General features: G+C 36.6%; 1 protein-coding gene across 3 annotated transcripts in view; it reads left to right on the top strand.

The window, feature by feature from the left end:
• The window catches only part of LOC580904, a 47,664-nt gene extending 39,388 nt beyond the window's left edge, over positions 1 to 8,276 (top strand). For all 3 annotated transcript variants that reach the window (XM_003724274.3, XM_030996265.1, XM_030996266.1), the window contains 4 exons: positions 2,822 to 2,952; positions 4,007 to 4,223; positions 6,088 to 6,161; positions 7,888 to 8,276. In XM_003724274.3, the coding sequence (XP_003724322.2) occupies positions 2,822 to 2,952; positions 4,007 to 4,223; positions 6,088 to 6,161; positions 7,888 to 8,108 (643 nt within the window). In that variant the 3' untranslated portion in view covers positions 8,109 to 8,276. The remainder of the gene's footprint in view (positions 1 to 2,821; positions 2,953 to 4,006; positions 4,224 to 6,087; positions 6,162 to 7,887) is intronic.
• The last annotated feature ends 3,726 nt before the right edge of the window (positions 8,277 to 12,002 follow it).

A 12,002-nucleotide genomic window follows, 5' to 3' on the forward strand; every position in this document is an offset into this window, starting at 1 on the left:
AATTACTATACTCATTAGAAAACAACGTGAATTTCAATTTAAATTATTGCATGGAGCCATATACACTAATGAGCATCTTCATAGATTTGGTTTTGTTGGTGATAATTTATGTTCGTTTTGTAAGCAGGAAATAGAAACATACAAACATTTATTTTTATCTTGTGGGAGCGTTCAAAGGTTATGGCAGGCTTTAATACAACTTTTTGAGTTAGATGAAATTAAAGATTTAGAATGGCGAGATATATTTGTTGGGTTGGTAGGTAGTTCATATAGAATAAAAATGTGTAATACTATCATTTTCATGGTGAAGTATGTTACATTTATGTCAAGATCGGGGGGGCGAGTACTAACTTTAGAAAAGATGAAAAAAAGCATTTTTAAGTATAGGGATGAGGAAAAGAAAATAGCAATTAAAATGGGAAAGCTAGGATCACATTTTTTAAAGTGGGAGCAGCTTAAGATTAATTAAGATTTGCTTTCTTCTCCACCGTGAGCTTGTTAAAAGCGTAACTCGATTTTGCGGCCTGGATAACTTATTTAGTATATTTTTCTTAAGTTGAGAATGTTGGCAGACATCCACTGAGTGAGTACTGTGTGTGTGTGTGGGGGGGGGGGGGGGGGGTGGGTGGGTGGGTGGGTGAGTATGTGTGTGAGTGGGTGAGTATGTTTGTGTGATAGAGGGTGAGTATGTCTGTGTGATGTAGGGGGCAGGGAGGGGGCAGGATTGTTTCAGTAAAATTATCTCCAGATTTGTTTTTTTTTGTAATATATAAGTAAATAACATTTACAATTGACATATTATGTTTAGGTACTTATACGTTTACTTTGTTGTTAAGTTATATTATACTGCAAATAAGTTTGTGTTTAATTATGTTTATGTAAAAGCATCAATATTGAACACGTTTATTTTATTCAATTGTATGTCATGGTTTGTGTTACACATCTGGAGAAATAAAACAAAATTGTTAAAAAAAAAAAAAAAAAAGTGTGTTTGGTGGGGTGAGTGGGTGTTTGGTGGGGGTGAGTGGGTGTGTGTGTGTGTTTGGTAGGATGAGTGGGTGTATGTTTGGTGGGGTGAATAGTGTGTGTTTGGTAGGGTGCGTGGATGTATGTTTAATGGGGATGAGTGGGTGTTTGGTAGGATGAGTGGGTGTTTGGTAGGATGTGTGGGTGTGTATTTGGTGGGATGAGTGGGTGTTTGGTGGGGTGAGTGGGTGTTTGGTAGGGTGAGTGGGTGTTTGGTGGGGTGAATGGGTGTGTGTTTGGTGGGTGAGTGGGTGTTTTGTGGGATGAGTGGGTGTTTGGTGGGATGTGTGTTTGGTAGGTGAGTGGGTGTGTGTTTGGTGGGGTGAATGGGTGTGTTTAGTGGTAGGGTGTGTGGGTGGATGTTTGGGTGAGTGAGAGGGTGTCTGTTTGGTGGGGTTAGTGGGTGTGGGGTGAGTGGATGTTTGGTTGGATGAGTGGGTGTGTGTTTTGTGGGGTGAGCAGGTGTGTGTTAAAATTTTTTTTTAAAATTGTTAAAATAAAAAAAGTGTGTATGGTGGGGGTGAGTAGTAGTTTGGTGGGTGATTTTACCCTTACCCTTACCCAACTGTAACCCTAACCCTAAACCTGCAAAAACTGGTCCTTTTTTAAGCTGGGCCGAGTTATCTTGGTGGGGGTGAGTGGGTGTGTGTGTGTGTGTGTTTGGTGGGGTTAGTGGATATATGTTTGATAAGGGTGAGTGGATGTTTGGGTGGGTGAGTGGATGTTTGGTGGGGGTGAGTGGGTGTGCATTTGGTGGGTTGAGTGAGTGTGTGTTTGGTGGGGTGAGTGGGTGTATGTGTGTGTGTTTGGCGGGGTGAGTGGATGTTTGGGTGGGTGAGTGGGTGTCTGTTTGGTGGGTGTGTGTTTGGTGGGGTGAGTGGATGTTTGGGTGGGTGAGTGGGTGTCTGTTTGGTGGGTGTGTGTTTGGTGGGGTGAGTGGATGTTTGGGTGGGTGAGTGGGTGTCTGTTTGGTGGGTGTGTGTTTGGTGGGGTGAGTGGGTGTTTGTTGGGGTGAGTGGGTGTTTGGTGGTAGGGTGCGTGGGTGTTTGTTTGATGGGGTGAGTAGATGTTTGCGTGGGTGAGTGGGTGTCTGTTTGGTGGGGTGAGTGGGTGTTTGTTGGGGTGAGTGGGTGTTTGGTGGGATGAGTGGGTGTGTGTTTGGTGGGTGAGTGGGTGTGTGTTTGGTGGGATGAGTGGGTGTGTGTTTGGTGGGGTGAGTGGGTGTGTGTTTTGTGGGGTGAGTGGGTTCGTGTATGGTGGGTGAGTCTAAACCTAACCCTAAACCTGCAAAAACTGGTCGTTTTTGCGTCTGGGCCGAGTTGTCTTTGGTCTGAGTGGCTGTTTGCTACTGCGTTGCATGATGTCTGTGTAACAAGTCTATGGACGTAAAGTAGCATACTTTAATATATGACAGACAAAAGCTATGGGTGAAATAACATGTTTTGATATCCATGTGGAAATGCATTTTTGTTTAAAAATTTCCTGGTAATGAAAATGGTACACATATAATTTTCTAGTGAGCATTCTTTATTAAGACAGGACAAGTACTCTCACTTACAATTTCACAGTTGCTGTTTATCCTTTGTAAGATGTACATTTTTGATGACTTTACAGTAATACGGTACATTTTTTTTTCTTCATGATATAGCTGGAGATACAACAGTAGTGGCAAACTGTTAATAAATAATTGCTTTATATGAAGACTTACACACATTGTACATGTCATAAAAGTAGTACGTAGATGATAGATAAGATGTAATTAGTGGAATATTGAATTCATTTCAATCCTATGTAGAGCTGAAGTGAATGTATTGGATCTCAAGGTATGGCCTGATCCAGGCGATTATACAGAATACCAGAGGGAAAGGACGAAGGTTTGGGGAAACTCCCTTAAGAGACCAAATTCTTCTTCAGTTCGCACTAAAGGTACGTGTGTCCAGATAACTTCATGGTACCTGCTGTATTTGTCTGTGTCACTAAGTTCATGATTAATTATAATTTATGAATTTTGTTAAATTGGTCATAACATATTGCCAATATAAAGAAATGTAACATTGTTAGACTTTGGCTGTCACTTTTCAGGAAATGAATATTTATAGTCTGAACTCATGATACATGTCTGTAATTCATTCAATATCAGATTCATAGGTTGTATTTTGAAAGCTCTTTTAACATTACCTTTAAGTCCTCAAGTTAATTGAGCGCTAATGGATCCTCAGATCAATATCCTGAAAGATCACTTGAATCCGGCATCATTAAAATATGCCCCTCCTCTTTCTCGCCCATTTCCACCAATCAGGTGCGCTGTAACAAAGAAAATGATGTACACGTTCCAACTTCAACATATGAAATGTTGGAAAGAATAAGCGGCCCTGGCTGCCTTCAGAAATTGTTGCTATAATTTGACTTTCTTGATTTGGAATATCGTTCAAAAAGATCGCCCCGTCATATGGAAATGAATAAGACAATTCTCATTTAATTTAACATACTGGCCAATCGTCATCCTCATGCTGTGGGGTTGGATGTTTCATTTCCCTTTATATGGCCCTTCTCCAAGCCCTATAGTCTTCAGCATCAGCTTTAATTAGGCCAGATGCTCTCATGTCTTTTCCTAGTGTCTCCAGCCAGGATTTGAGTTTTAACATAGGGTTTTGAGCCTGCTACCTGGAAGTTCTTTGCTCTCAGAAGCCACTGGCTTTTCCCCTCCTAACCACATGACTATACCATCTCAGTCTACCAATCCTTATTTCAGATAAACATTTGTAAATGATTTCTTCTCTATTCTGTACAGTTTGTCTCAAAAAATATTACTTTGGGGAAACTTTTTTCCAACTGTAAACTTGTTCTCTGAGATGCACAGCCCATTTAACATACACCCATTGTTATGGTTAAAGAGTACGACAGTACAAAATTGATAGATCTTTATATTTATGATATATTCTTTAATATGCTGTTGTGTTTTACCTCCCACTTTGTTTAGAGCGCTCCACACCACGTGCCTCCTCTGCTAAGAGTAGATCCGGCACACCAACCCAACCAGTTCTCATTCAAATGGGTAACCACTGGATGGCAGGGGGGCGTGACATCGCCACATGGGAGCGCATTTCCAATCGGATGAAGACGTTCCATGCTCCAGGGTGGATGGAGGGTTCTCCAGCATCTAGGAGACCCAAATCAGTTGGACCATACAAATACAAGTAAGTCATCAACATATCTCTATTGAAGGCTTGCTCAAACATACCACCGTAAATCGCCACAATTTTTATTACCTTTTTTTCTTGAGAGAGTTAAAAGCAAGCATGTTTAGTCCAACAGGGGTTGTGACGTGTGCCTGTAGTTCAGCTTACAATGGAAGTTACAAACTGATTCAGCCGAGGACACGGGTTCGAAACGGAGTCACGTCTTTAGGATGGTGATGTTAAATGTCGGTCACCAGGCGTAAATAAACATATCTGATTGATACACGTCTGTAAACACCCAAATACACACACACACACACGCACGCACACACACAACTAACTGGTAGAGTGCCTAGTGTGAACCCTCTCATTCCATAAAAGTTACCATAATTTCCAACTAAATGACCATTCACAAATTGTTCCATCATGATAGCAATCCCTTTTATTCATTTCTTGACTAGATTCATATCAAACATTTATTTTGGTGCAGAATTGTAGTGATTTGTGAAGAATGTAGATCTTCAGGCTTGGCACTAAATTTAACCAGGGCCCTGTTTCATAAAAATTGTTATCAATAAAAAATTACAGTAACTGTTATAAGCTACTGAAATAATGGCATTTGATTGGTTGAGAGCAAATTTGTCATAGAAATTTAGCATTTGTTATTGATAACATGTTTTATGAAACAGCTAGGGCTCTAGTTCAACCCAGTCCACCTCTGTGAGTACGGCTCCAAGGCTTAACCCTACGTTAACTGGGGGGGGGGGGGTCAATTTGACCCCCCCCCCTGTAGAAATTTCGCGACTACTCCGAAACCGCGGCAGATATAACATTTTCCTTTCCTGACTTTTTACTTTCGAGTCTTACGCATCTTTTAAAACAATTTTTTTGAAAATCGGACCTACGGTTACAAGGTCACGTGACCTTTTGTCTTTGCATGTCAGCCCGAAAATTGCTCATTTTCGTGATTTGTGTACAAAACATATGTAAAAGTCATTTTCCCTAAAAAAAGATAAAAGATTGGTTATTCAGTCTTGTTTAAAGTTTAGATGTTTGTTTTGGGGTCAAAATAGTTGAATTGTAGTTATAAATGAAATAAAACAACAAAAACAATAAAATACATAAGTTAAAAAAACAATGAAATACATAAGAAATTATAAAAACAAGAGATAACATAAGGAATGACCTGGCTCTTCCAAGTTTTTGTGTTGTATTATTATTCCAAATGGTCTAATAAATATATGTGGTGAAAAAGAATAGGTAAACATGAATAATCTATGATTTATGGGCAGAAATGTGAATTTGATGACCTTATTTGCATAAATTACCATAAATATGCAAATGAGTGAATTTTTCAAAAATTTGAAATTACCATAGTATTCTATACACTTCACTTGACATGCATGCAAATTTTCGCGGCGATCGGCGGTGAAACGGCCGAGATCTTAGGGGGGGGGGTCAAATTGACCCCCCCCCCCCCAGTAAAAACCTGGTCTGAAATAGCCCAGTTAAAATAGGGTTAAGAAGCCTGGCTATGTAGTATGACCTGATCATACAGGCCCAAATTCATAAGGAGGTTTGTCGACAAACCTCCTTTTGTTATTTACAAACCAGGTTTGTAAAAAACGTGTCAAAACGCATCATATGACGTACATAAACCTCGGTTTGTCAACAAACCTCCTTTGTGAATTCGGGCCACAGAGTTTTGTTTCTAATGCCACACTTAGCGAGTATACCAGAAACTTTAATGCAGGTTTTATCATTTAATGTTTAGCTTACTGGGGAAAAATTTATATGGAAATTTTGGCTTGCACCCAGGGAATAAAGGTTGCATGCGTGATCATGATCTTATTCTTAAATGTTTTGTTCTATTGTGTGTTAGACCGAGAGGTGCGTTGATGCAACGTCGATCCAAGTCTGCTGTCGGACCACGAGAGAAACCCCATTACTATCAAGGTAAAGAACTCACTATTCCACCTTTCACTCTCCTACCATTATCTAGTTAAAAATATACAAGTACAGCCTGCCATGAGAGTTTAGGGCCCTGTAACACAAAGGTTTGAAATCGATTGCAAATTAATAATGGCCAATCAAATATACATTTAAACATCACTTGGAAGAACTTTGAAAAATCATGTGATTAAGGAAAATGATTATTATACAATGTAATGTGTTGACTGAAGAGTTTGCTGTTTTTGTTCAAACTTACTTTCTACCTGTATTATCTTGTGAAAAGTGGATGGAAACAGTGAATCAGAATTTACTGAAACTTGTCATTGGCTTTAAAAAATATATTTCACTGTTTTTGTGATCTACGGGCTGAGTTTATCCTGTTATTTTGGGTATTGATTAGCATCTTATGCCTTATCTTGCCTTGTAATGTGTGGTAATGTGTGCACATTTATTGATGTTTGTAAGTAGATAATAACTTTATCTGTTAGAGACAGAGGTTTGTTTCATGACATGGATACAGTCACTCACAGTTTGTAAGGAACTTGAAACTGTCTTTGATGAATATATTTTTTAACTTGCCTGAAAGTTTATTATATGTGTGTTATGAATTTGTGTTTTTAGTTGAATTTCAATGTATATTCTTCATATTTAAGTGTGTCACTTTCCTTTTACAATGTAACTATTGCATTTTGCTGAAGTAAAAAATGTGTGAAATTTCAGCTTAGAAATGATTCTATCATTTACAAAGTGTGTGAAGTTGATGTATTCTTTATGAAGATATCAGTGTGATATCTCAAAGCATTGAAACAAAGTTATTTAAATCATCAATACATGGCACCATGTTCTGTAGATAAAAAGTTCACCTTTGCTGATAAACAAGTTTAACAACTATACATAAAGGATATAAGGACACAGTATTTTCAATTAATATAAAAGTACAAATCGAAGATGGGAACAAAATATGTGCATACCATAGATATTTCACAGATTTGTATGTACATGTAAATGTGTGAACTATACAAAGATATTTTGATGTATCATATAGCTCTAATGTAATCATCCACTTTATGCATGGCCCCACTAATGATACCTTCATTTTCATTTGGAATCAATGTTTGGCATACTTAACTCAACAATGCACCTAACTCTTTCATATATACAGGACATGTTGCATGATGTTATGAATAAAGGGTTCCTAAGGAAGAGGAAGAGACACTTCTGTACATTATCTACCATAGCCTTATTAAATGCTATCTTGAGCTCTGTTAACTATATCATAAGAACAATAATACTACATGTAAATTCTTTTTTATCAATATAATTTTTTAAAATTTTTTGTATAGCACCTTACCACTTATAAGTTACTGACCAAAGTCCTTACGATTCTGCACTCTATAGTGCACATTCTCCACCCTTCTGAGGGACATTCTAGTCAGTCCCCTTTTTGATGGCTCCCAAATCCAATGATTGACATTTGCATCCTACTGGTTATACACTAATGCCTGGTAATAGAGAGGAACAATATAGATCAAATGAAAGTGGTATAGTCAAACTTTCAAAGGTTTTCAGTTATACTAGCAAAACTTAGGGGAAGGAAAGTTCCTGGAATCAAATTTGCTCAAAGGTCGGCTTTACTGTTATGGTGTGTGAATGAATCATTGTTGTCAATGTCTGCATGTCACTCATGGTATCCATACCCCGCCCCCATCCTTCATTCCTTCCATTTCAGACTCATCTCACCCACCTCCATCCCCTGCATCCACTGACTTTACCCACGCTGAGATAGAACATGATCCTGATCCTAGCTACCTCCATCAAGCTCATCAACATAATTTCCCATCATCATCATCATCTCGTCCAACGTCAGGGGTACGCAGGCCTACAACGCCCCCATTTGGAGGGCCTAAAAAACCACCTTCACCGCTTCATATGACTATCAAGTTTTTGTAATTTGTGTAGTGTAAGATCTTGAAACACGGATCTTAATTTACAGTTTACTTTGTATTAACCAACGCATAGATGGTCATTGTATCCACTGCCCTGGGGATGTTTCACAAAGACTAAGGTTGACTTTAAGTTGGACTTAACTATGGCAGGCAGTTCATGCCACTGTTTGCTCTCACCATTATGATCTTTAGATAATATTTTTTCCTTCAATAATAAATTATAAAAAAATGTAAAGTTTGTAGATTTGAGTTCATGATTTGTACGTCCCTGGAGAGATCAATGCCAGTAAATGGTGAGAGCAAAAAGAGGCATGAATGGCCTGCAATAGTTAATTCCAACTTAAAGTCAATCTTAGTCTTTGTTAAACACTCCCCAGGTATTAAAAGCCCCATTGAATTCCTTGAGGTTACAACTATTGCTAGGTGTAGTTGATTCAGTGATTTATCCGAATGACTGTTAAGAAGGCTAACCGCCTATGAAAATGACAGTCCATGAGACTGATGGCCAAAAAGTTTGACAGGACACGACTCGGAGATCGATAAGGTTTAAATAGTCATGTGAGCTTTCTGAAAAGTTGGTCTTCTGAGGTGTCCCCTTTGGAATCTGACTTCATTATACAATAAATGAATGCTTTGGCACTATTTGTTGTGCACAGCTATCCATCATAATTTGTATTTTCTAGTGTTAGACTTATACATGAAGTATCAAAGTCTCCACTCCTGATTTTGATTCCATGTCAAAAGAGTGCTTACTTTCATTTGTATAGCATCTATCAATATAAATTTGTGAATTTGCATCATGTTATTGTGGCTGATGTTATGGTTGATATTTTTCTTTAGGATGACTTATGTGATAGTGCATCTGTGTTTACATACAATCCTATTCACTATGTGGGTGAGTAGAATGTTTATCTTTACACTGATAAGCTTCAAAGCTGAATATAATATACATGCAATATTATTTTTTTCACAAAAATTAAGGCTGACACAGAATTTGTGTTCAGTCATAGTCATATATGCTAACCATGTAATTTACCTTTGGAATATGTCTATAAATCCTCCTTTACTTCTAGATTTAAAAGAGAAAAATTGATTATAATGTGGTTTTTATTGTGAAAACAAAAAAATGTCCACAAAATTAATGTCATTATGAATGATGAAAGCCCATTACCTCTCATTCCAGGAGGGCTTTTCACAAAACTTGTCATCAGTGACAAATGACAGTTTTTTGTTATAAGCTACTGAAATCCTTGCTTCTGACTGGTAATCAGCAGATTTGTCACTGATTTTTGTCATTTGTCATTGAAAGAAGGCTTTGTGAAACAGGCCCCTGGTAGCTGCCGCAAAGGCATGGGATGGCCTTCCATGCTTTATCCGAGCATCTCTTACCTTTGGAATCCTTTAGAAAAAGTGCTCAAGACACTTCTCACACTATGAACATGACAGACAATGAAAGCGGACAAAATATACAGTTCCTCAGGTAGACAAAGGAACATCCCTTCACTGCTATTATGTAAATATGTGTAGAACAGGTGTCACATGCATATTCACCTGTTCTACACATTTTTACATAATAGCAGTGAAGGGATGTCCTTTTGTCTACCTGAGGAACTGTATATTTTGTCCGCTTTCATTGTCTGTCATGTTCATAGTGTCACTTGATAAACTAGCTTTTCTGATGTAAATCTAAATATTATTTGCTCTGTATATACCACGAGTAGTACACCTTTAGTACATAGTTTAACTAATATACATGAATGTATAATGTTTTGGATCAAGCACTGCAAGAGCCTAAGCTGACAGATACAGGCACTGTAGGAGAAAACATTATTATTATTATTATTATTATTATTATTATTATTATTATTATTATTATTATTACTATTTGAAATATACTTGTAAAGAAAATTTGTAAAAACAAATGTATTTTCCTGTTAACCTTGAGGGTCAAGAAAAAGACTTTGTATAAAAATCTGCCATTGGGTAAGTCTAAGCAATGTGTCCCATACATTACCAATCACATCCCAGGTTTTAGTACAGATGATGGTTGCATTCAGTTGATAGTCCTACTAAAACTTGGATCAGAACAAAACAATGTAATAGGATAATTTTTTTAATATCAATTGATATTTGTAACTCCAGAATTGTTGGTAACATGTGGGGCATGAAAAGACCAAATACTTTGGACTTGGCTAATTATGGAGCTTTTATGTCATATAATATCTGTTTGTGTGCAATAGTTCATTTATGTAATGTCTTATCTTAGTTGTAAAAAGCTGTATTTAGTGTTTTATTGGCTTTGTCCATCACATTTACATTTATTATTTAATCCGAAGGTGGAAAATATAAAGTGGCCTTTTAAACACACACTTAGATAGCTCACATAATTCTGTATTATTTGTTATTTGAAATTAATTTGATTGTGCAATGTTCAATTCTTAGTATTTATCAGGGTTTTTTTCCTGGTGCATGTAAAGTGTCTCCTGACAAATATTGTATTTATTAGTTGTAAAAAAAATGTTTTATCAACAATTAATTCTTGTAAAATGCAAACAATTATTTAAGCTAAAATTGTATGGCATGTCCCTATCAATGTTACATGTTTCATTTTTATTTTGTGTAGATATGAAAGAAGGAACAAATTTAAATAGGAATTATATCTCGATTTCTCATTCAAATGTTACAATTTACTAATTATATTTTGTGGTTTTCAGAAATTTCTTTTGTAATTATTTATCGAAGGAAGAAAGTCTGAACATAGCTTGTGGGAAAAGCTCATGTACAGGTTTTAATATATATATATATATATATATAACCACAACATGTATATTCCGTCCAACATGTTTTCAAGTTACATGTATCTACAGCCTTATATACATTGTGTATACATCTACCCTGACCAGTATTCTCTTTCTATTCACGAGATTTGACATTTTGTAATATGTTTCATATGCACATACTTAAAGTCACATTTAGTAAACTGAATAAACAGTGATACATTTCATATTTTACACAGCTTTTTGGTCATGTTTTATACTTTTGTTTTACAATTAAGAACTTTAAATGTAGAAAGAAATCATCAATGAAAGAAATGGAGAGAAAATTGAATATTTGTGTGTAAATAAGCTATGCAGTATTTGGCAATATTTGAATCTGGCCTCACCAAAGTTACTAGCCCATATCTGTGGCCTTGTGGTTAGGGCATTTGGGTTCCAAGCCAGGGACCAGGGTTCAATTTCTGGAGCAGACTTTTTTAATATAGTTGCAAAAAATCACCTGATGGCAGCAGTGAGAAAGTTTGCTTATCCTCTCATTTTCATTTCTTGCAAGGTACACACAAATCACCAAAGGCATTTGCATCAGTCTGCTCTCTTTCATTGCATTTTACACGTATAAATGGGTGAGTGGGTGGTTTTTGTGTATACATGTATACATATATTCATACATGTAAAAAATGGGTGTGTGGGTGGGTTTTGTGTGTTTGTGTGTGCGCGTGTACCAGGTGTATTTATTTACTGTCTTTTGTTTTATGTTTTATAGTGACCTTGTAGGCCATTGCATATATGTGTGTCTTACCAAAAAAACATGCAAATGATAATAAACAACACTTTGGGAATTATACTTGCAGCAGTTTATTATCCATTCTATCAAAATATCAAAATATACATTTTGCTTGACATGAAATGAGTATAACAATTAGAGATGCATGAAGATACTGTTTGTGATGAGATTGGTAATAATGTCTAGAATAATCCAGTATATGGTTTTATTTCTTCAATGTTCCATTCAAGAAATAAATCCAACTACATTACTTTCCTTTTTGCATATTTTTGTTTGTGTACACAAATACATGTAGATGTAACCAAACTGTTGAACTGCTATGTTTTACAGTGTTTAT

The sequence above is a fragment of the Strongylocentrotus purpuratus genome, unplaced genomic scaffold (assembly GCF_000002235.5).
Source record: "Strongylocentrotus purpuratus isolate Spur 01 unplaced genomic scaffold, Spur_5.0 spur5_scaffold_3, whole genome shotgun sequence".
Classification (NCBI taxonomy): domain Eukaryota; kingdom Metazoa; phylum Echinodermata; class Echinoidea; order Camarodonta; family Strongylocentrotidae; genus Strongylocentrotus; species Strongylocentrotus purpuratus.